The sequence below is a fragment of the Hoplias malabaricus genome, chromosome 15, assembly GCF_029633855.1.
Source record: "Hoplias malabaricus isolate fHopMal1 chromosome 15, fHopMal1.hap1, whole genome shotgun sequence".
In the NCBI taxonomy this organism is placed as follows: Eukaryota; Metazoa; Chordata; class Actinopteri; order Characiformes; family Erythrinidae; genus Hoplias; species Hoplias malabaricus.
The window spans coordinates 15,658,429-15,684,605 of record NC_089814.1 but is presented as its reverse complement, the minus strand read 5'-3'; the positions used below and the strand labels follow the sequence as shown (position 1 = coordinate 15,684,605).

The 26,177-nt window shown below is 39.8% G+C and overlaps 1 protein-coding gene across 1 annotated transcript in view; it reads left to right on the top strand.

Moving 5' to 3' along the window:
- Positions 1–26,177, top strand: part of tenm2b (teneurin transmembrane protein 2b) — a 101,787-nt gene that overhangs the window by 45,556 nt on the left and 30,054 nt on the right. Inside the window, exons 5-11 of the mRNA XM_066646730.1 lie at positions 14,008–14,130; positions 20,307–20,512; positions 21,197–21,392; positions 22,335–22,436; positions 23,266–23,460; positions 24,652–24,852; positions 25,507–25,692. Coding sequence (XP_066502827.1) covers positions 14,008–14,130; positions 20,307–20,512; positions 21,197–21,392; positions 22,335–22,436; positions 23,266–23,460; positions 24,652–24,852; positions 25,507–25,692 — 1,209 coding nt within the window. The remainder of the gene's footprint in view (positions 1–14,007; positions 14,131–20,306; positions 20,513–21,196; positions 21,393–22,334; positions 22,437–23,265; positions 23,461–24,651; positions 24,853–25,506; positions 25,693–26,177) is intronic.

Genomic DNA, 26,177 nt, shown 5'->3' with positions numbered 1-26,177 from the left:
TCTTTTCACTTTCTCATTATCACTCTCTTGCTCTTACACACTGTTTTAGTCTTTGTCTCTTTCACTCCCTCCATTTCTCTCTCAAACGCTCACCTCTCATCATACTGTTTCTCTTCCTCTCTTTCACCAACTTTCTATCCATCTCATCCTCTTTCTCTTCATCTTACTCTTTCCAACATCCCACTTTATTTCTTTTTCTGTCTGTCTCCATTGTTTTTCTCTCTGTTCTCTCACTGAGAACCTGAGCTGTTTTCTATGCTCTCTCTCTCTCTCTCTCTCTCTCTCTCTCTTTCTCCCTCTCCTTCTCCTGGCATTGCACTGTACCAACACAATAAAGTGCAGAGTACAAAGTCATTGCTGTTTTTTTTTTCTTCTCTCTGCTGTGAGGTAGGAGGGTATTATCTGAAGTCAATACACTGTTTGATTGAATTAAATATTTTTCCGCATCTAGGAAGCATGTTGGAAGAAAGAGTGAAAATAAAATGTGTTATTGTATGTGGTTTAGCACCGCTGAGCACAACAATATTCAATTGTGTTTTGCTTGGCTTCAAAAAGGTAATATTTATTTTTTTGCCAAGTCCTTACTCTACTCATCATTATTTTTCTTTTTGCATATTACTACAGGGTAATAAGTGGTACAGCTCCCAAAACCAGACTTTGACATTTCAAAAGTAACTCTTAAATCAAGAAACTCTAACCACACATTGAAGATTCCTCCTCAGTCTCCTCCTCATACATTTTTCATTTAAGACCGTGTTTTTTGTCATTCCTCTGGCATTTTAGCAGCAAAGCCTCAGCAGAAGCATCCTCTGTAGCCTGATGGAGCTGGATGCAAGTTGCTAGGAGACAAGGCGTTGCAGTCCTGATGCGGTGTGGAGCAGGGATCAGGGCGTGAGGGGCTGCACTGGGCTCTGGCAGCAGGAAGGCCACTGTGACTAATCTTGGCTAATTGGTGAAAAAGGATGAAAGAGCAGAGATAAATGATCGGTATCTGTGAGCTAAAGTGTCCCACCACTCATTTACTCTTTACACACAGAAAGGATCCATGTGCACTTGTTTACTTTGGTTTAGTATGCCTTGCCATCTGCAGAGATTACTGGGCTGTTAGGTTGGATATGAAATCAGATAAAGCAAGAGATTTGGACCAGGGTGATATTGAATTGATCGTGGCATTAGGAGATGCTGGCAATGACTGTAGACTCACCAACTGGAGATGTGAGAAGGAGGAGGAGTATTCTTCATTTTGCTATAAGTAAAAGATGCTTACATCAGGTATTTAGATGATACAAGGTCATTACACTGACCTCAAAGTTGAAAATATAGTTATGACAAGCCCATATCTAGTATATGTATAACTTGCCAAAAGCATTACAGATACTATACTACTAAGAAGGTAAGAGGAAATGGCCGTTTTGATTTAATTCACATTTTAAATTGTGTTTATCTTCAGTTTTTGTGGAATTTTTATTGGTTATTGGTCATGCTCTATTCCGGGCTGTCAGTGAATCTCTCAGAATTGCACACAGTGCCACCAGCATTGGGTAGGTGGAAGTGAACACATACAGCTAACTGTTCAGATCTGTAACATCAGCTGAGAGATGCCGGTGCTATCTAACACCATGGATACAGAGGGGGACCATCCTGTCCACCCAGAGATCAGGGTGTCCAGCCTCGGGTAGCTGACACAACTTTGAAAAGGGCCAAACTGTCATGTTTAGAATAATGCATCAGAATATCAATGTGGCCTAAAGAAAGACCATTGATAAAATGGCAACAGGGTCACTGTACTCAAGGCTCACCGATGCATGTGGGCAACAAAGGCAATCCTGTCTGGGCCAGTCCCATAATGAAGTTGTTAATGCTGGGTCTGATCGAAAGGGATCAGATCACAAAGAGCATCACAGCTCGCTGCTAATAGGGCTCTGTAACCACAGACTGATCAGCGGGCACATGATCACCCTTGTCCACCACTGCAAACAATTATATTGGGCATGTGAGCATCAGAACTGGACAATGGAGCAATGCAAGAAGGTGGCCTGATTTTGTGAATCAAGTTTTCTTTTACATCATGTGGACTGCCAGTTGCATGTGTGTTGTTTACCAGGGGAATAGATGGCACCGGGGGAAAATGTGAGGAAAGGATGTGCTGTGAGGGAAAAGGCAAGCCAGGAGCAGCAGAGTGGTGCTCTGTGTTATGTTCTGTTGGGAATTCTTGGGTCCTGTCATTCATGTGGATTTTACATTGACATGTAAAAACAACCTAAACATTGTTACACACAAATCTTAATGATTAGAGGATTCCCTAACTTTACTGGCCTCTTCAGCAGGATAATGCACCCTGCAACTCAGCAAAAATTATTCAGGAATGGCTTGATAATCAGGACAAAGACTTGGCCTTCAAATTTCTAAGATCTGCGGGATGTTCTGCAAGAACAAATCCCATCCATGGAGACCGAATGTCCCAAGAATTAAAAGATCTGCAGCCAACAAATTTGTGCCAGATACCATGGAGGTCTTGTCAAGTCCAAGGCCTCAACCTGTCAGAAATGTTTCAGCAGTATAAGGGGTAACCCTGTAAAATGATGGATTTGGTTGTGATGTTTTGACCAGAGGATGCATCAGTTCAATCTCAATAGTAGGATACCTTCAGGACTGTAGATCATATGTACACATGTGTGCGCACACACACTGCTACATCCTTCTGCATGCTGCTGTAACAGACTGACCTCTGTGTCTGCCTCACCATGTCCTCCTCCTGCCATTAGGATCAGGCACAAACTTTCTCTGTTACAGACACACACACATGGAGATGCTGCAGATTCTCTGTCTCTGTGAGATAAAACACACGCCAGACAATCTCTAACCCACAGCACTGTCTCTGTGCCTGCCTCACTGCTGACACACTCCATCCCCACTCGCCTCCAGCTCAAGCACATGACACTTTACTACACACACATACACACAAACACACAATGTTTCACTTTTTTCTCCTCTTCATGCCAATTGTCTGTGTAAATTGTGTGTGTGTGTGTGTATGAGTGAAGGAAGGTTGCTCTGATGCTACGATAGAGAGGCACAGAGTGATAATATGAGGTGTGGGGCTTAAGTCACTGGAGCCCTGCCGTTTTTACTGGAAGCCAAGGTGTCAAAAACTGTCGTTCCAGTGATTGCTCTGGTGCCGCCAGGCAGGACAGCAGCAAGCAGGTGGACAGGGACGAGATTTGTATGTGTATGTGTCACGGGAGAGTAACTGTTGTGCTCTGACAAACACTGTGACATCGAGCTGATCCATCCTTAAACTGACACAGTGGGTGTGTGTCGGCCTTCGAGTTTCCATATATTTCTGGGTAGTAAATTCAGATGAGAATAAGGTTAATAGATGTGAAACTGTCTACATTTGGTAAAGGGATTTTTAGAAAAAGCTAGATTTTAAATCTGAAAAAAACAAAAAACAAAATCTAATTTACCGTTCAGATATACAGTATATGTGGCATATGTTAAAGGTAGGTACCATTGCATGAGCATAATATCACGTCAAAACAAAAGGGATACGCTCATAAAACACCCACTTTCATATTTGAATTTACAATGTAACCATAAAGTTGCTTAATGAGATACAAGATTTGATTACATACATGCTTAAAAATGATGGTTCTACAAGGGTTCTTTGTTAAAGGAAAGATCAATCTATAGCACAATCTCCATCAATTTAAAAACCCCTTGATGAAGCAAAGAACCCTTTAAACAAGCTAAAGGTTCATTAAGTGTTCAGGGTTCTATATAGAACAGTTTCCTCTAATGAAGAACCCTTGTAGAACCATCATTTTTAAATGTGTACCTTTTGAATGTCCAGTGTATGTCACTGACTTTCCCTGATATACCACCTTGGAGAGCTAGCAGAAGTTAGTATTATTGCAGAGGTGTTTTTTTCCTCATTGACCTTTAAGGCCTGAACTGAAGGCCTTTAATAGTCACGGTTCACCACAGATATACATATACATGCTGCATCTCTTAATGGTGGGGGTGGGGGTGGAGGTTATGTTCGCAAGAGACCTTCAGGTCAATGGTAAAGACAGCAGGGACCACACTGCAGTTGTGTGTGTGTGAGAGTGAGAGAGAGAGAAAGAGAGCTGATGCAATCAGATAGAGTGAGTCCTTGGGGGTCTCTGCTGCAGCAGCACTGTAGCCTGTGATTTGTATTCACACCAACACAACTGGCCAAACCTGTGAACTTCAAAATCAAACACACATCAGAGGCACACACATGGTGATCAGCAAGACTGAAAACAGCATTTTCACCTTAAATATGTGTGTGGGGTAGAGAGAGAGAGATCCGTTTTCTAGGACCATCCCTTTTGAATTAGTAGAGTTTTAACAAAAAGCAGGAGATTTTAAATTAAAATTAAAAAATGTAAATAATGTTCTCTATTTTTACAGTTTTGTCAAAAAATATGTAACTCCAAAATGGTCATTTTACAAGAGAAAATGTATTTTAATGTTATGGTTACATTTAATGTAACGACTTTTAAGTATAAAGTTGAATTAAATGGCTAAAGTGATAGAGTTAATACAAATTATGCAATTTGTGCCAAAGATAATAGAAGGTTTTTTTGTGATAGTTTGAATATTGAAGTTAAATTGAGTAATCATAACTGTGATCTTGCTTGCTTTTTTCTTCTATGTCCCTAACACCTTCACACTTCCACACTCTCTCTAAGGGTGTGTGTAGCTAGTGACAGAAGAAGTGTTTGGTTGGGGGATGATCACCTGTGAGAGTGAGGCTTCTGTAAGGTCAGTGAGATATTGCTGTGAAGTGGAGCTGAGTTGCATCAGGCTGGATGATGTACTGTAGAGGGGTGTGTGCGTGTATGTGTGTATGTGTTCATCCCTTGGAGACACACTCCAATAGCTGTTTTCCTTAGAAGAGCACGTGGAGGCAGCAGCAGTGCCTGGGGGGGATTTAGAGAGACAAAATGAAGTTACAGGTGTTTCATACATCATTTTAACAGCTTCCATTATTAGTACTTTTATATCATTTACCCACATTTATCATCATCCTTTGATCAAAAGCTTGGGCATTATTGTATTAACAGACTTAGAAAGTAACAAGCCCAAACTTTCTGTTGTGAATTAACTCAATGAACAACAAACAAGCACATCAACTTTTTTTTTCTTTTTTTTTTTTCTTTTTTCTTTTTTTTTTAAATTACAAGTACAACATATGTTTGGGTCATATATATTTGTGTAGTTCAAGATGTTCCACAGGGCGGCACAGTGGTGCAGCAGGTAGTGTCGCAGTCACACAGCTCCAGGGTCCTGGAGGTTGTGGGTTTGATTCCCGCTCCAGGTGACTTTCTGTGAGGAGTTGGTGTGTTCTCCCCGTGTCTGCGTGGGTTTCCTCCGGGTGCTCCAGTTCCTCCCACAGTCCAAAAACACATGTTGGTAGGTGGATTGACGACTCAAAAAGTGTCCGTAGGTGTGAATGTGTGCGTGTGTCTGTGTTGCCCTGTGAAGGACTGGTGCCCCCTCCAGGGTGTATTCCTGCCTTGTGCCCAATGATTCCAGGTAGGCTCTGCACCCACTGCGACCCTGAACTGGGTAAGGGTTACAGATAATGAATGAATGAAGATGTTCCACAGTGCATACAAAACAAATCTTTGAATCTTAACACCGAAGTAATTGACACGACTTTCATTTATGTAATATGTGTACAATATTAATATAGCAATTAAAGTTAGGCTTCATTTTTACTAATCACTCCAAGTGTATGTGGTGTACCACCTTATAGCAGTCTAGTACCTTCAAGTAACTTCTGAGAATGTAGGGATGCATGTAACCATTTGGTAGCTACTAAGCTCAAGGTAAAAACTTGTTTACGTAAGTAGATGTGGTGCAACAAATAGATTGCTAATGTTTTTACCAAGTACCTTCACAGAATTCTGGGTCCTGGCTCCAGGTGAGGAAGCCGAGGTGCAAGTAAAAACTACCTCAGAACAAAACTTCCGCACTAAGACTCAAATGTGGGAGAGTTGTGTTGAGGAAGTATAAAAAACTGAATATTGAGCAGTTACTTGAAATTACTTCTAGTCTTTTTCTTGAGGGTGGTCTGGAGAATGCCAGTCCTCCTTTATTCAGTCCTCGTTATTCCAAAGACAGTTAATAATTAACATAAATAATGAAATCAAAATAGATATTTACGTTATTGCAAGTCAGCAAAGTAAACATGTTCATTTGTTAAAAACTTTTTAAAAGGTGTCCCCCATGTTATGTCGGAAGCTAAGGGTTTCTTCTCCTCTGGGCCGCTCTACACTTTGTGAGCCCGTCTGGCTGTGGCCCGCGCTCTGGCCCCTGGCTCTTCCATGCTTTGTAGTTGCACTTCAAAGCCCTTAGATTTAGCCGTTTGTTGCTTGCTGGACTATTGCCTGTGGGGAACAGCCTGGCTTCTCTACATGGCTCATGTCTGCCAGTATATACCAAGCGAAAATGGTTCATGAATAATTTAGTGGCCTGTGATTATTGATTGTAGCAGTTACGTGCATTTGTGGTCGTGCTCCTGGTGGCTGACTTCGGTGTGAGATGTGGGGTTAAAGGTTTCTGGGAGGCTGTCTAGGAACCACATGGAGCCATGACATAAGGTCATGTGTGTGGGTGTTTGCCTCTTCTAGCCATTTGAATCAGCATCTTTCTACCCTCCAAATCACAGAATGAACTCACATTTATTCTCTATTAAAATAAAATATCTGCCTTTTGTATAACTTATTACATAAGTTAATTATTTATTTTATTTATTTTTTACATTGTATTATTTTTTTTCCCTTCTACTGTCAGGTTATTTCAGAGATACAGATTTTCTTAAGGCAGCAACATTATACAGAAACAAATACAGTATAAATTTCTTAAGACACAAATCTTATGTTTCTTAGATAAAATAAAAACAGCCTTTTTTAACACTTCCAAACAAGTAGTTGTAAAAGGCCCAGAATGTTTAGAACTTCTTCATTTGGTTGGATCCCATGCAGCTCCACGTGAGAGAATGTCAAGAGTGTGTGCAGCTGCATCAAAGCAGAGCTACTTCGGAAAAGATCTAAATTATAAGTACAGCTGGCAGAAACATAATATTGCAAGCTTTGAATACAAATTGATGTTTTTCTGTAAGTGTCTGAATGATTAGTTTTTAGTCATCCACTTGATACTCTGTTTAGATGAAGCCAATTCACACCTACAGCTTTATATGTTTAGAAATCCTAATGTACATACAGTCATGTGGAAAAAGTTAGGACACCACATTTTTGAACAGTTTTAAACATATGGACATTTGAGTTTTATTTGAACAGCATTGAGAGATGGAGTACTTTTTCACAACTGTATATGTGATGATTTTGATGGCATAGTATTTGGAGTACTATCCTACGCCTGACATTAAAATCACTGACTGTGTAATTGTGAATTTGTCCTCATCAACAAATCTTGAGCTGTTTGTCTTTTTACGTTTTAAACCAGCTGTTTAATGTTTCATTACAAGAGAAGAAGAGGAATGAGAGAGAGCAAAATGAGTTAATATTCCCACCTAAGGTGGTTGTGTGATGGTGCCGAGTTAGAGGGAGTGTGGATTGGACGCACAGTTGCTTGTGCTTCACGCATACACGGTGCTAATGTGCCAGGACTGGTGTGAATTCAGGATGCAGCCTAGCAAGCAGTACTTGGATAAAGATCAGTATACTTTTCAAAATGCAGCATTTAGTGTGAAAATCAGGAAAAACATTGAAATGTGTCATTGTGAGTTAACCCATTGGGAGCAGTGAACACCCACACCCACTCATGCACTGGGGGCAGTGATATCACACACACTCGGAGCGGCAAGCACCCACCCTGGCTTAAAACAGCCATGTTTTAAGGATGGATGTTGGTCCTGTTCATGGGGATCGAACCGGCAACCTTCCAGTCCCTATCTCGCTCCTCCGACCAATAGGCCGTGGCTTAGGCCATGACTGTCAAATTATTTACAGTATTTCCACACACTTTCTGAGCCTCTTTGCTCTTTAAGCTTCAGTGACCATGTTGATAGTCACATGGAACGGAATGTAGTCCCTCTGCTCTAAGGCAAGGTGACGTAAATGCTGGGTGTGAGTATATGACACATTCAGCTGTATTAGTCCTAAATATATAGCTAATATCTTTCACTGAAAAATGTCATAAAATCACTTTCAGGACAAACTCTGTCTCCAAAATTGTAATGTACTGTAAAAATAAGTAAATAAATAAATTCTACGTTTGTGTTAATGGAACTGCATTTTTGTCCCAGTTTTTAAAATGTTTTTATGGCTTTGTAATTGATGAATCTTTGAAGGTTTTAGCTGAAAGGAAAAAAAAGCAATTTCTGACATTTTTGTTCTAATTGTTAAGATACACAAGATACACGTGTTAGATTTCTTATCCATCTGTCCGACTCACAGTACAGTCTGAGTCACTTATTGCTAGGTCACCTCTGTCTCCTTAGACATCTCCAGTGCTTAGCCTCTACACAATCAATCAAACCTGACTCCTCACTCCACATTGCAGCACAGAAAACGTGCTCATCACTAGCTCATCCAAGAAATTAGCAGCCTAGCAGAACTATTACAGAAGGATATTTTTCCATCTTTTTCTCTATATGCATGCTTCATTGAATATTCGTTCCAAAATGCCAAAAATGAATGAATTGCTAACTACATATTGGGACAGGATTTTGTGGACATAGTTTTAACTTTCTGCTAAATATATTGCCTGTGTTCCTTTCATATGAAGCATAACTGTCAACCACGTCTTCTTCACAATAATTCACATATTTACAATTTACATATCACACTTTGTGGAACCATAGTAAGCTACGAGCGTCTTTCACACTATTTGAATAGAAACAGATGCATTAGGAATAGTGTACGTGTTGCCATCAAATGGGCTGTAAAACACATGGTTAAGAAAAGCAGCGAAGGATCAGTGTTTAGCTGGCTGTGAAACAGAATCCGAGAACAGAGTGAAAGCGCATGGAGTGCAACACGTTTTGTGCCATGTTCCCTGTACCCTGAGTCCATATGGACAAGCCTACTTCTCATTCCAGCTGCCTCACTGGTGAGCTAAGTAAATGGACTTACTCAGATGAAACAAGGGAATTCATCTACAATCATTGTGTCTTTCTCTCTGTCTCTCATTCTCTCTTTCTCCTGCCCTCCCTCTCTATCTCACTTAGTATGTAATATTATACATCTCCTTGAAGAAGTGAATTATATATTGAGATTACATAAAGTGTTATGTGCCTTCTCATGAATTTCTCATCTAACACATTTCCTCTTAATAATTCATGCTTATTGCAAGGGCTTAAAATGAGTTTGTCGAAGATTTCCCCCAGATGTGATTAGCCGGGCTAAGTGCACTGAAGCGACACTCAGAGTTATAAAGCAGGCAGTGCTAGCGTTAGTGTAACCGTGCTGAGACTGGCCTTTCCTCGTTTAGGTTTTGTTTGTTTGTTTTACTTTCTTTTCTTTATGTAGTGTACAGATGAGCTTTCGGAGAGCATTCAGGATTTGATTTACCTGGGAGGGGTATTAGAATTTTACAATAGGGCATCTGTGATGTTTATACAGGTAAGTAATCTCTTTATAACTGAGAGTGTTTGGAGTGCTCACAGTAAACAGCACCTGAAAAAACTTGGTATTTGATGATTATTATATGACAATATTCACACAAATTCTCACTGAACTCATTTAACAGTTTTTGGCTCATTTTCAGTTGGTAAATGCTGCTGGAATTTTTATGAACCTGGGAGTGTGAAGTTTGTAAATCTGCCTGACCTGGTGGATCCAGATGCGATTAAAATCACTGACAAAATTATGTAATAATTACATTGCCAGAAAACCTTATGGTAAATGGAAGATCTAATAGCGATTGTGATTAAAATGCTGCTGTTTTCACTTCACTAAGCTCCTGGCCTTTGATTCACCAAAGATATACGCGTAAACCCACAACACATCCGGACACAGAGGAGCTGTGTGCGCAAGCGTAAATGTCTGAATCATTTTTTTACTGGGCATTACCCAGATTTGATCCTGCCAGCCCCTTCTGCAAATTTCCTGGAAGGTCTGAGTTAGCCCATGTGTAAATAGAGCCAGCAACGATCCAAAGAATTTATAGTGAACTCATATTGTGCGTCCTGCACAGGTGTCGCACCAATCCTTAACCAAGCAGAACATTTTCCTTGGTGAAAGGACATCAGACACAGAAAATCTCTAGCTGTACTCTACATGTGAGGAAAGACGAACCCAGAAAATATCTGGACCTAACACTTTCTGGAGTTCATGCAGGAAAAGAGCTCATGGCTAATTTTAGATTGATTTTCTAAATTCAAAAACTTTAATTTGAATACTGTAAGATGACACTGATATTGCAGCTCTTTTTGAAAGTATCATTTTAGATATAAAAATGAAGTGTTTAGCCCTACCTTGGGTTTTGAATGTGCATCTGAATAAGAAAAAAATGGTTTTCCTTGTTCCATTACACTATATTATTAATTAATCTACCACGACATAAACACTGAAGTGTGAATAAGGGCTTATTGGTAATGAGTGTGTGCAGTCTAAGCACTTAATTAAGCTTTCAGCTTGGTTATCTTTGAAAAGAATCTCCATTTGGCTTACGTCCCTGGATAGTGGAACTTCTGCAACATTGATACACATTTTCTTCCTACAGACTCCCTCTCTCTGTTCCTATCTCTCTCCTTCTCTTTCGGATTGTATGATCAAGTTCTGCTTGCTGTCTGAGCTCCATCATACATTACACACTGCCCCCTACAGGGCTGTGAAATTGTGCATTGCAGGAGCATGTCACAGCAGTAATGATTTAAGCTTAGCTCTCTCTCTGTCTGCAGCAACATGAGAAGTTTCGATGTCCAGGTGATTTTACTAAGCTGTAATCGTTTTTAAAAAGAGCTTTTAACTGAGCTATTTTCTTCTGGTGAAGGCTAAAAGCACACATGCGTGACGAGGCAGGATTTACCACCGTCAGTCAAGGTTCATGAGCAGAACCAAGCAGTTTCCCCTCATACTTACGGTAACTCCACAGTCAGTTTACAACATAGCCTAAATGTCTCTGAGCAATTCTGGACACCTGATATTACAATTATGCAATTCTGGCTCAGAGGGGCTGTCTGTAAAGGGTTATTTACACTGACTTGCACTTACACAGCCACACTTTTTATTTAAGGTGCACAGATTATCTCTGTGTGTGGTGAAATTCACTCAATTATTAACATTGTTAAGTTTCTGAGGAAATTAATAATGTCTTCTTGCGTAAAGAAGAGGTTAGTAAAAGGAAACAACAGAAAAAAAGAGTTTCTAAGAAATTAAAACTTTTCATTTAGACATAATAGACCACCAAAACGGGCAAGGCATAAGTTAAAGAGTATTAAAACCTTAATCTTTGAGAATTAAATGTAAATCAAGTATCACACCTTGAGTTTCTAATTCTCCACTATGAGAAAAACACTCCAACTTTATGGATCTGAAAGGAGGTGTAGTTGTAAAAAGGCTGTTACTGACATTTCTAAAATGGTTGTTTAGTTGTTAGGCATTTGAATCAGTGGGTGATTCCAGTTGTAAGACGGCATGCTTCATTCTGTGTGTGTGTCAGTGTACAAGTGACAGTATGCGCTAGCAAAGCTGCCTGTCTTTTGTCTCTCTGCTGTTCATGACAGAGGGCAGAAGGTTGTGGATTAGTAGAGGAGAAGAGAGACAGATAGGATGAAAGAGAGAGGAGAAATGAAGGTGAAGAGAAGACAAAGAACAGGGAGTGATAGAGTATAAGATACGGCTGATTAGAAGGCTGGGAGATAAGATGGGGTGATGAGGAAAGCTGAAGGGGTGTGAGTGTGGATGTATATGTGTAAGACAATAGAGTAGCTGACAGTGGAGCAGTAGATTGGCTGGAAGAATCAGCACTTTCTTTTGGCCAGAGCACACACTTCACACAGGAATGATAAGAAGGCCTTCAGCCTGCTACATTCATTCTAGAGCAAAAGGGAGCTTGTGTGTGCGTGTGTTGGGGGCTGGGGGGTAGCAGGGGATAAGAGGGCATTGATTTTGTGAGGATGAGATTTAGGGGTGATGGAGGACTGAGGACGGAGGTGAGTCATTATTACTGAGACTGCAGACATCGGCATCTTCTCTCAGGAGTGTGTGTGTAGTTGACGGATTTTTGGTGGTTCATTTCTGCACCTTTCCTCTATTTTGCTGTTAAATTAAATCCCAGTTTTCATGATTGCCTTCATGCTGTTAAACAAAGTCTATCATTAGCTAAGATCATCCTCTGTTTTGTAGGCAAGAGCTTCAGAACCATGTACTCAAGTTTGTCTGAGGGTAGTTATTGCCTGTAGGTAAATGCTTAATACGTTTAATGTAAGGGTCCAATAATTTCCGTACATTATCAAAATCTAATTTGAAACAATGTGTCAAAATGTACATATGTATTGCTGATTCAACCCTTCATAAATTCTGGAGGCATCCCATTAGCAGCCTTTCATGGAAAGCATTTTCACCGACCAAAACTAATCATCTGGCTGCACCTCTCAGAGTGAAGTGGACAAAGAGTAGGTGTGAATTATGCTATGACACAGGCACACTGAAATGAATGAGCATGAGGAAATGTTAATGTAAATACAGTACTGAAGGATTCAATTTGAGGTTATTTGCTACCTGCTAATTATTCGTGATAACAGAGACCTAATTAACCTAAATATTTACTTTTGTGTTTGGTTAAATCACCAGCTGAATGCTTTGAAAATATAGCATCTTTAATATTGCATGTGACAAAGACAACAGTATTTTGACATGTTGTCTTTTGCCTAGTGGAGAAGCAAAAAAGCTGAGCCAAGTAGGTACCGTACAGTGGAAAAGTGCTATAGGCATTGGCCCTATCTACAGGAGATCTCAACTTCAATCCAGATGATGCTTCAACCGCACATTTCTAGCCAGTCTGGGTTCTGAGAATATAGCATTCTCTCTCCAGTGGCATTGTCAATTAACAGTAGTTTGAAAAGTGATGACAGCTCACTTCAAATATCTGGGAGGATGCGTGTTCTTCCCCTCAGCTTTGTGGCCGTTTGTGATTAGCAGAGTCCAGATATGGGAGGAATTGGCAAGATCTAAAGTAGATCTACATCTATATACCCTTTTATACATTTATCCATAATTTAAATTTAGGTATACAGATTCCATCATGCATGACTAATATTTAAACGATATAATAACTACTCCAACAGTCATTTTCTTCTGTTAAAAATCACATGTTCACGTTCCTTAACATTTTCTGTTAAGCGTAAGTCTCTCCTTAGCAGTGAAAACATTTCATTTCCAAACCTCCACTAAAATGTTTCATCCACATGTGCACTGAAAGTTGAGAAATTCCTGCAGAGATCACATCAAACACTAGGAAGCAAGCCAAATCCCTCTTCACTCAACAGAAAAACAATAAATAAAGAAAGAAATAAACCCAAAAAATGGTGTGCAAATTTTCCACCGTATGTTGCCGACTTAAAACTAATTTAATCTTTTCTGAGACAATTTTCTCATCCGTCCTTCGTCTCAGTATGGGGGAGATAACCGCATTTATTTCACGACATCCTATCACATGGCACTTGACATGAGCCTGGCATCTTCTCTCACAGTGAGTCATCAGGGAGAGGTGCTTTAGTGTCTAGGCTGGCGCTAGGTTCTCCCTGAGCTGTTCAAATAAAGACTAGTTTAACCATACCTTGCTGGCACACAGCCTGCTGCAAGCTGTGTCTGCCACAACAGCGGTGTGTCTGTGTAATGAGTGCATTCATACTTTGCAACTGATGGTGGCTACTGTAGCTGCGAGGATGTAGTGAGTTGATTGCTGTCATGTTGGGTTATGTACACATATATATGCTGTGGTATGGAGGTGTGATATACTGTCATGTTCCATTTCAGTAAATATCTCTCTCTCTCTCTCTCACAGCTCTCAATCTGCTTGGACTGAATTGGCGTCTGAAGCCTACAGATGGGCATCTAGTCAGCACCGGCCTCAGCACAGGCATACCAGGCACAGGTGACGTGGCAGCAGTGCCCTCCGGAGGCAGAGGTAAGAACAGCTCTCATCTAGGTCTGTGTGAATTTAGAAGACAGATGGACAAAGCAGGTGTCCACATACCTCAGAAATCACTTAAGCAGGTCCATTTCTTAATTTCTGAACATGTTTGCCAGTGAATCTCTGCTATAGGAACAAAGTTTACACTGTTCACTCAGCTGATTGTACCATATTTTTTAAAAAATGTTAAAAGTCTTCAGGTTTCAGCCAAATAATCAACATTTGGAGTAAAGGGGGAGATGCATTAGTTCGGATGACCCATCACTCGAGATAAGGATTGACTAGTGAGTGTATAAACATGGGGCATCATACAGGAGAATCTGCAAGGTGTGTGTATAGATTAAAATGAATAATCTTTGGCTTTGCAGTGAATGATCTTTTGAAGTTGTGAGAGCAGTGTTGGAAAGTGCCTGTCGGCTGCTTTACAGCGACGAGTGACGTTCAGTTTGTTCTTTCGCTTTTAGACTTTTGATAGACAAATGAGTTAAGCTTCTTGTTCCCATCACAGAATTTCCCTTCACACAATTTTCAAGTATTTACTCTTTCATTGGACCAGCTCTTTGTAATTCTAGTGTAATATATTCTCTGTGACATCATTAGAAAGATCATGCAAGTGGTCCTTCCATTATTTAGCTTTATTATAATGGCTGGCCAGAACAATTTGGGTAGCTTTTTATTCATTACACTGGGGTTCATATTCCTTTATGATTCAGAAGCTTTGTCTTTTTAAAGCCACAATAAATGAAGCATAAAATAAATTTGATCAGCAAAAGGCTTCAGAAAGAACAGTGATTTTACTACATGTGAACTAAGATGTTAAATATTAATAAAATGAAGTAGATGAATGCATCATAAATGAAGATTACACCTTGTCCCGGAGCAAGGATTTATTCCACTGATTTAGATTGTGGAGTGGGCATAGCTAGTTAAACAATGAGCTATACATTTATTCACGATTGTAATCAAAAAACTTTTCATAAAATACAGATGTTTCCTCACCGTTCGCGTCTCTGTGGCATAATTCAAACAGTGAATAAAACCTTCCAGACAAGTTAAACTTCAGACATGTACAAATAACAGTCAGGTTTTTTTCCTCAAACACACCATTTCACCTTAAATGATACGGAGCTTCTAAACAACAAGAGAGAGCTGAGTTTTCCCACAATCGTAGATTTTCCCTTTAATTCATGTCAGTTTAAAGAAGTTGGTCTTTGCTCTTGGTGTGTATAAAAGTAGCACCCCTCACTATAGATGTGAAAGTATCTCTCCAGCCATGCCTCCAGTCTAAATGCCTTTAACTCACATGCAGCACTCAGAAACTGTTATTGATATATTTAAACTAACAGACCATTTACAAATACCACCTTTGGAGACCACAACAATATAATAATATAATGTTTGTATTGAACATTTTTCCATAATATATCTTTTGTATGATTTTAGCTACCGTTCCTATGGGAGGTACAACACACATCTCACAGAATAAATAATGTGTGACTTAAGTTTATAAAATGATGAATCTGTACTTCCTCCACTTTTCTAAAGTGTCTTCATGTTTCGTGGACAGCAGCTCATACCGACTATTTGTAATCACTCATACTGACCTTTTTCCATGCACCTACAAATACACCACAGAACATCTCTTCCTCTGGTTTGACAAATCTCCAAAACTGCATACATCCACAAAGAAAGACATACAGAGAGTTGAATGAGCCCAAAACACCACGACTGGCCATGGTGTGTGTATGTGTGTGTGAGATAATTGTTGAGAAGTGGAACTCAACTCTCCTGTGTAGAATTGGAGGAACGTGGGCGAATCGTGGGCAGGAAGATGGAGTGTGAAATGGTTTTGGAGTGTGGGAACTCTCTCTCTCTCTCTCTCTCTCTCTCTGAAGTGTTTTCTCCTGCAGTGTCATGAAGAGTTTGATGAGGATACAGGGCCTACACTCAGCTAACAAACTTCCATGTCATGATTTATCTTTAATATATTTCAGATATGTTTAATATCTGAGATTTGTTTATATAGTTTTGCAGTGATGCTGTGGAACTTACATATATTTATAGACTGGTATCCTGGTAGTATCTCTGTCACACATAAGCAATTTTAAATTAAAATAAAAAAAAGAGATTGCTTAATATTTAACAAGTTTCAAAGCTCTTTTAAATTATCCAAATGTAGTTCTGTCTAAGATTCTCCTGAACGGTCACATTTATAGCACTGCATATAATTAAGGTAAGCAATAAAGTTTAAATTGGGGATCTTCAGAGTGGTTAATCAGTCCAAGCCTTGGCCCTATCATTCAGAGATTACCAGTCCATTGTCTGGTGATGTATTGACCATTAGAGGCACATTCACATTTCTCTGTGAGTACCATGGTCCTTCCTCTTCTCTCCCTATCACGTAGGGCGATGATAGCCAATGTAGGCATCTTATAATGTTCTCATAAAAATGTACTGAGCTGTCCAGTGGCATGTCTCAAAGGAACATGCTAGCATTTACCTGACCTTTTTAGTAGCATGTCATAGCCAACAAGTGGAATTTGTTATTGTTAAATTTGGGGTAAGTTTTGTTTAAAATACTTGGACATGAATAAACTTAATGGTATGTTAATTGTAAGAAACGTGCACGCCCTCCTAATTTGCGAACATTTGGTATTACTAACATACACACGTTTTACTAAAAAAAATGTAGTGTTAATGCAGCATTTATGAATCTGGCAAAAGGTTTTTGGGGAAGGTCCATTTCTCTGGTAAGTTACACGTAGTTTACTTCTGTTTTTACAAAGGTTTCATGGATGAGGTCCATTATCTTTATTGCTACAGAAAGGCTGACAGAAGTCTAATCTCAATATAAAATGGCAACATTTTCAAAATATGTGATCATTAACTTCAATAACAGGAGTGACAGCGAGTTTGGACACCCCTGTACTGAGATTTATTAGCAACCTGTCCATCAGAGCCTCTGCTTGTGAAAATCACACTCTCATCTGAGAAAAATGATGGTCATCATGGTCTTAGATTGTGAGGTGTTTTTGTATTTGTCGGGAATGTACAGATATATAGTGTATTAGGTTCAAGTGGAGCTGTATCAATCCCAGCCTGGCCTTGTCTCAAGGAGATGAGGGAGGAAGTGAAGTTGAAAGAAAGAAGAGTAGGGAAGGGAATACATGGAAGAAGAAGAGAGAAGGGACAGGACCTTGTTTTATTGGCTGTGATGGGAGCGGTTCTGCTCGGCTAAGCTCATGTCAGGAGTGTGAACCTTCAGCCAGTGCAAGCAAAGGGCAGAAGCCTGCTATACTTGTAATCTCTCTCTCTCTCTCTCACTTCTTTTCTTTCTTTCTTTCTTTCTTTCTCTCTTCTTTCTCTCTCTCTCTCTGCATATCTCACTGTCCATGTGCAGTGTTAATGAGAGGGGCTGGAGCAGACTCCCACTGGTTAGAAGCAGTGCAGCTTTTAACAGGCCCGCCACTCAAATCTGTCAGTATGTGTGAGTCTCTCTGTGTGTGTGTGTGTTCTGCAGCTCAGACAAGAGCTGATCAGTGTAGGGATAGAGCCCCTGCTGTTTCTAGCCCTGTCTCCCTCTCTCTCTAAATCTTTCTCTTCCCCTCTGTCTTTCTCTCCCCCTCTAACTAGTTTAAATGCAGTGGGAGTATTTTGCAAGCAGAGAAATAGGGAGTCTGTGCTTATCAGTGTACATCAGACACAGAGAACAGCATGTGGACTGACAGTTAACACGAGGAGAGACGTCATGTGCTGTAACTCTCGCCAGCCTTGCACCCACCAGTTTGTGTGTGTGCGCTTGTATGTGTATGTATATGTGTGTTCTCCATAAAATCAAATTGGTTGAGTTTCCTCAAATGGTTTATACCAAACTTGTGCTTAGAGTCATTAAAGTTGTTCTCATTTAATTTAGTCTGCAACTTATACGACTAAGTGCAACATAAACATCAAATAGTTTAGGGCTACAAAAATAAATGAATCAAGACAAATGGGTACTGCTGGAGTAAAGTGGATTAAGATTTTTTGTGTGTGTGTGTTTGTGTGAACAGATTCAGGTTAAAAAAAAGTAGCCTACAGATAAGCCACATTGACTTTTATTTTTATTTTAGCATAAAAGGGCAAACCCATTTATTTGTACTGAGGTTACTCACGGTGGTGGTGGCACAGTGGTTCTGTACAAGTTTCACTGCCACACAGCTGCAGGACGTATGGGTTCAATCCCTGGCTTTGGTCACTGTCTGTGAGATCCGTGCGGCGTGTTCTTGTCTGTCTGATTTTACTGACAATGAGCCAAATTCCAAAATCTGTATTTGTGTGTCAAACATGACCAAATGTAATAGCTCCAATTCACTGTAATTAACTACACAAAGGGCTCAATTAACCCTTGCTATTTTATTCATATTAAACACCTAATAACATATCATCATAAGATTTAATAAACCAAAAATATACCGAGCACTATCGAACTGCACTGATCCTTATATCTGTTGAGTGGAGGGTTTTCTGAGTGTTTGTGCTGTGAAGTGTATCTCAGCACAGCCCGGCAGTGCACACCAACACACGTGTTGACGATAAAAAAAAGTTTCTTAGAGAGCCAATACCACCAACTGGCTTTGGAGGAAGAGAACAGTTCAAAGATAAACGAACTAAGATCGTTCTACACTGTTTAGAAGCAGAGCTGGCCAGATAACAGGCACTTGGTTTAGCACACCACGGCACATACTTTTCCAGCGAACTGAGGCTCAAAACACGCCTAATTAGAGTATAAAGCCTCATACATGTGAACACAAAGTCGAGTGAAATGTCTTCCGAGTATTTTTTCTGTTTTCATCAAGGGGGGGTATCGACCAATAACGGTAGCTCTACAGTCAGACCGTCCAATCAGAAGATTTTAGGCTACTTCACCACGCCCCCTTCTGACTCAAGCGAACCAATTGGAGTACGGGAAGGCGGAACTAGTTTATGAAAGAAACGCTTCTCGAAGTTCTATGTAAGCTCTAGAAAGCTTACATAGAAAGCCCGGACGTTTGTGAAATTCCGCCCGGACATTTTTTAAGTCTAAAAAAGAGGACATGTCCGGGTAAAAGAGGACGTCTGGTCACCCTACCTTAACCCAAGCTCAGCACTAAACTCACAACTGCAGTGGGCTACTGGGCATGTTTTATTCCACCCATATTCAGACGGTCTCCAATCAGTGAGCTCTCACAGCGCCCCCTCCCTGTGGCCAATGGTCAATATTTGACCATTTTTTTAAAAAGACACAGAACAGAAATTTGACACAGCACACACAAGTCATAAATACCGGTCTCGTTTTGAGATACTGTCCACATTTTAAAATACCGCAGTATGCAGTGTTATCATTATACCCACTCCTCAAACTCTGTACTTATTCTGACTGCAGCTAGAGATTATGATGCTAATGTAGCAATACAGCAGGAAAGAGAGAGATTTACATGAGAAAGGGCCCAGAAGAGAGAGAGAGTGTGAGGAATTTACTACATAAAACTAAACTAGTGTTTAGAACACAAATCCAAGCTTGAACTGTCATCACAATCCTAGCTCAAAACGGCTATTACCAGGAACCATTGGGTTTGGGTGAGGTTGCAGACCCCTAGTCCACAATGGTACAATAGTAATCTCCCTCTCTCTAAATGAATAGAACATAAAACGTGTATGGAATATTCTGTGGGAGGGAACGTCTTCTTATGTTCTGTCTCTTACATATCTTCTATTTTCTCTTTCTCTGTGAAGCTTCAGGCTTTATCGTGTGTGTGTGTGTATGTGTGTGTGTGTGTGTGTGTGTGGGCAGCACTGTGATGCAGCAGTATTCTCTCATGGGAGAAAACACAGTTAGACTTTGGGTTGATGGCTTTGGCAGCCCACTCTGCACACTCATTAGTACAGAGCACAGTCTCTGCGGGATAAAACGTGTTGATCTTCTTTCTTAGCCTCTCTGCAAATATTTTCATATGGAGCAGAAAATTACCCCCTCCCCCTTCTCTCTCTCTCTCTCTCTCTCTCTCTCTCTCTGTCTCTCCACCCCCCCCCCCTTCTTCCTTTCTCTGACAGTAAGATCTTTCTTTATGTTACAGCTAACAGTGGTTCTCATCTTACTTGTCTTCCTGTTTTTGTCTTTCCCCCCTTTTTCTACATCTCTTTCCCTCTGTCAGGACCATGGTTGTTGAGGAACAGCAGCATAAACAGTGGTGAGCTGGAAGTGGGCAGGAGGGTGAGTCAGGAAGTTCCTCCAGGTGTTTTCTGGAGGTCGTTGCTGCACCTACGACAGCCACACTTCCTGAAGTTCAACATCTCCCTGGGCAAAGATGCCTTGTTCGGGGTCTATATGCGCAAAGGCCTGCCACCCTCACATGCTCAGGTACGCTATGTGTCTCATGCTCTGTAGCCTGTTCCAATATCTTGAGCTTTTAACCTTGTTCACTTTTTTTATACTTTTAGTCCATTACATCCACAGCAATATATTTCTCAAAAACATTATCTTAGAACTGTGTTCCTGCCTTGTGCTCAGTGATTCTGAATAGGCTCCAGACTCATTATGACCATGAACCGGATAAAGCAGTTACAGAAAATGAATGAATAAATGATTTTAGAACTAATGCCTTTTCGGGAGTTCAGTTTGTGCCAGCTGGACAGGTTTTGCAATTGCTTTAAATTAATTTAGTACTTTAAATAATTTAGATTGCTCACTGTAACCCTGATCAAGATCAACAGGTTACAGTATATAAATGAAAGAATGCAAAGTTTCACTTTTTCCACATTTTTTGGCTGAATATATCTGTATGTGAGCTTTTGTTCTCTGGTTATGGATTGTTTTATTTACCATTTATCAGTATTTAAATGGCTGTTTGCAATATTCTGAGAAACTACCACCCCTCTTAGTTTCTTCAGGCAGTGTAGTGAGACCCCTGGAAGAAGCATTAGCACTTGTACTAACAGTTAAGTTCTGGGTCTTGTAATACAGATTAGCATAGGAATTGTGTCAGTGATAATTTCAAAAATATTTGTTAATTATGTTGAGTGACTGAATATATTCTTTATCCAGTATGACTATATGGAGCGCTTGGATGGGAAAGAAAAGTGGAGTGTGGTGGAGTCTCCACGTGAGCGGCGCAGTATCCAGACAGTGGTGCAGAATGAGGCCATATTTGTGCAGTATCTGGACCCAGGCACATGGCACTTGGCCTTCTACAATGACGGCAAGGAGAAAGAGCCTGTCTCCTTCAGTACTGTTGCTCTGGGTATGCCTCTATATGGCCTGTCATTACCATCCCATGCTTACTGAATCAGCCAAGCTCTTTAGTACCCATCTGTACTCTATTTCACAGTTTAAACCTTGTAGTTAGCATTTCCAAAAAAAAAAAAATCCTATTAGTATTTGTACATTTATGCACTGAGAGAAAACAGCAAGGAAATGGTCAAATTTGTGAGTTATGTACAGTTAGCAAAGTACATTGCATGAAAGAATGTGACCTTAGTTAATGTGGGTAGAATTTATTTTGACATTAGAATTTGGCTGCTGTGTAAAGACATTTAGAAACTTCCATAATTAGCACATTTCTGGAATAAGGAGACGCAATTAAAAAGCACCTTGCAGCGTCTGATATTTTGCAGCATTAGGATTTTGGGCCATTTGGGACCAGCCAAAACTTTGTGTTCATTTCAAATTAAACAAACTTGTTTAGTTTGATCCGTTTAATCTTCTGTAATATATATTCACACATACAAGGAGTTAAGCTTACCAGCTTCAGCTATGATATTGGCAGAGACAAACATGCAAATAAACACAGTGATAATCACGATTGAGCCCTCACGATGAAAAAGCATAAATCGTGCATTTTTAGTAGATTAGGACCGCTTGCTTCTCTGCCCCCCCAAGGGCTCAAATATGAAATAACTTTTGGAACAGAAATATAACATTTGGTTATTTATAATATTTAAATCTTAAGCTGTAGACATTGCTTATTAATGTCTGTTATTTATATGGTGTATAATTAATCTGGAGAAAGAACATATTGTCTATACTTAAATAATTTATGTGGAGGCTTTATGGCTCATTACAGGAAGACAAATCTCCTCATCTGAAATACAAACAAAAAATAAATAAAATAAAACTTCAGCTTTGCTTTTTTCTCATCTACATTAGTCACTGCATGTCTTTAGCATGTTCTGTCACTTCACAGATTCAGTGCAAGAGTGCCCCCAGAATTGCCATGGCAACGGAGAATGTACATCAGGAGTGTGTCACTGCTTCCCTGGTTTCCACGGCATGGATTGCTCCAAAGGTACTGTAGTGGCCTTTTATGAGAGTGCCTTTGTGCTGCATCTTTGCTTTCTGTTGTGGCCTTCAGTTCACATGTTGACTAGTATTTACTGCTTATAAAGAACACTGTTTCAACAGCATGTCTTATGTATTGAACATCATTTTGATGTGATCAAGTGTGTAATTACATACTAATAATTAATTTCACCAAAAAAAAGGTGATATCTCTCCAAAAAGCTAAATAAACCTATTTTTGCTTAAACCTATAGCTCAAATTCATCAAAGTTAATGTTTAATTACATTCTTTGTGCTGATTTGGGCTAATGTTGTTGAGCAATGGCCCAGTACCAAAAGGACGGGGGTGAGAGGGAGTAAGAGAGAGAGAAACAGACAGAGACTGAAATGGAGAGCAGCCTGCCAGCTAACTGCGGGATGAAGCTTGTTTAATGCCATATCCTCTATCTATCAGACCCTGCTGCTAGTGATAATACTCCTTGGATTAATTATATGAGTCATATTTCTTTTGAGCCATATCTGTGGGAGTTTGAATGTTTCTATTGTGATGAAATGATTATGCTTCGGCATGTGTATACTTAGTCTAAATTAGTCTTTTACTGATTTTCTTCAGTGCATTTGTTTCTCCTTATCAACACTAGTATTGTTATCAGATGTGCTTCTTTAGCTCTGACTCTTCAAGAACATACAGTAACCCGTAAAATCTCTGATTTCTCCTTTTGTTTCACATTTCTTACCTCAACTCTTCTTAATAAAGCTGTTTGTTCTCTCTGTCCTAATTCCTCTATCGGTGTCCCTCCACTTCTCTTTGTTCTTTCCTGCCTTCGTTTTTGCAGCGGCATGTCCGGTTCTGTGCAGTGGCAATGGTCAGTACAATAAAGGAGTGTGTATGTGCTACAGCGGCTGGAAGGGGCTGGAATGTGATGTGCCGTTGGGCCAGTGCATTGACCCAGAGTGCGGCGGTCGTGGCACCTGCAGTCAGGGCACCTGCACCTGTGTGGCTGGTTACCGAGGAGACAGTTGTGAAGAAGGTAAGAGCTCTGAAGTGTTTCACTGTTAAAGCCTATTCTAGTTGGATTAGTTTTACACACAGAGATTAAGCTGTGTGATTTGTCATTCTTTTTGAACGATTAATCAGGGATAAAATAGCCCTGATGTAAGGTACATTTATGTTTAACACAATAGATGAGACACTTAAAGGTAGGGGTGTGCAATATGTCCCTAAAATAATATCACAGTATTTCAGGATAATTTATAATAACGTGATGATTGTAGATATGACAAAATTCTGAAAATATTGTATTATTTTAAGTACATACGGTAGCAACAAAATAAAGCAAAGGCATTTATATATATTGTTAAAAAATGTTATGTTTGGGGCATCATTCCAGAATGGAGTGACTGTGTTGGTTGCTGCAGTTTGCCTGCTTGGCTGCTGTTAATTCCCACAGTACAACTGTTACTGAGGGAGTTCCAGTTTCAGACTACTACAGAAACTCATTCACTCCAAAATTAATAAGCATTAGTGTAAAGTGTAAAGAAATGTGTACCGGCTTAAAACAAAAGCTCTCATTGGTAATCACTTAAATTGTAGAACCTCCACAAGTAAAACTCATTAAACTGAAATCCGGCTTAATTCTGCACACAAACACAATCCACTGTGTGACAGTAAAATTGCTTTGATTTGTAACCTGTGTGTTTCTCAGCAACACACACACAGACACTATTTCACAGTTCCTGCACTCTCACCCAAAAGCCCTCTTCCTATGAGATTCTCAATTTCCGTATCTGCTCTGTATCAATACCTCTAGCTGCTAGGGTACATACATCATAAGCATTATGAAGGGGATTAAATTGGCCTTATTGATCAGGCTTTTAAAGGATTGGCCTGAAACTGACTCTCCCACTTATTGTGTTGCTCATATGAGCTGCTGCTCCTCTCTGGCAAAGGAGAGATCCCTGAGGTGAGTTTAGAGGAGCGAGGTGAAAGATGAGTGCCTGCAAGAAATAGAAGGAGAAATGAAAAACGGGGAGGTTTGTGCACATGTGCAGGACCCGCAAAGCTGAATCATCTTCAGTGCTTTTCAAAACACTCTTGAATTCGTTCTGAATTTTAAAGACTTTGTATTGACATGATGCTTTTATGTGCCCTTCTCCATACACCTCTCTCTCTCTCTCTCTCTCTCTCTCTCTCTCTCTCTCTCTCTCACTCTTACTCACAGTGGATTGTCTGGACCCCACATGTTCTGGACATGGGACATGTCTAGCAGGTCAGTGTCACTGTAAGCCTGGTTGGGCAGGGCCTTTATGTGACTTGCCCAGAGCACAGTGTCCTGACCAGTGCCATGGTCATGGAGTCTACAGTGCAGACACAGGCCTCTGTAGCTGTGACCCCAACTGGATGGGCCCTGACTGCTCCACAGGTTTGTCTGATTTTAATATAGACATGTGCTCATATAATGTTATATTGTGGTTTAAAAGAAAAAAAAACCTTAATGTTTAATTGCAGTGTTTTTGTAATTGTGTTTTTGTATTAAGGTTAAATGTCATTTTAAATAGCAATTAATGAATAAATGTCTATGATGGTTATATGGTGGCAGTCTTGTGTTAATAAGCATTTATTCTTAGTTTTGGCTTTTTTCTTCTTTTCTTCTGTTTGTACATTTGTAACCACTTTGAAAGACTTCAAAGGAAGCAAGAGATCAGAATGTGATAGTTAATGGTACCTTGTAAAATCATAGCAGCATTGCTTATCTAACAAATATCTCAGTTCAAAACTGTAATGTTTTTGACTAATATCCAGTGGCAATTTTAAAGAGCTAATATAATATAATATCATGTTAACATTGCATTAAATATTTTTTTATTAAATATCACCAGATATCTCCTTTTGTGCATTGGGTTCTCTTCTCTTTCTCTTGCAGTCTGTCTCAGAATATCTTTCGTCAACAATATTGATTACATTAACCCTTCATCCTCCTTTTCTTACATTATTCTCCTGCCTCTTATACTTCATCTTCTGAGATAACAATAATTCCTTTGTAGTGACTCTCTTAATCTCCCTCTGTTTTGTGCAGAGGTGTGTTCTGCAGACTGCGGGAGTCATGGGGTGTGTGTGGGCGGTGTGTGTCATTGTGAAGATGGCTGGGCTGGTGCTGGGTGTGACCAGAGGCTATGTAACCCACAGTGTGTGAAGCATGGCACCTGCAGAGAGGGCAAATGCCAGTGTGAGCAGGGCTGGAATGGAGAGCACTGCACTATCGGTAAAGTAATATGACTTTATAATTCTTGGTAAATCTAACATAACTTTGACCCAAACACACAAGAAATGTTTGGCTCATTCAGTTAAAAATAATCAGGAAAAATCCTAGCTTTATTAAAAAAAAAACATTTTACAAAGTCATGTTTTATTCTGCTGTTCATTGTAGGTTATGTGTGTATTTCTTCCAAATTCATAGGATATGTGCACTGAAATGGTTCAATAATATATACATGCATTTATCACAAACACACAGCATCCTTGTTATTTGCAAACATTCAGGAGTCCTCTCTGACCAGGTGCAAGTGACCTAGTGGCATGTTGTTGTTGTATTCTTCCATTGTTTACAGTGTCTCCATATTTTATATTTACAGTTCTCAGGACACACAAACTATAAACCTGTTAGCATTAAAGAATAGTAGATAGCTTGACTCTTGGTTACTCAACGCTATAAGTGTAAATCTGCATCATTAAGGGAGTGCAGGGTTA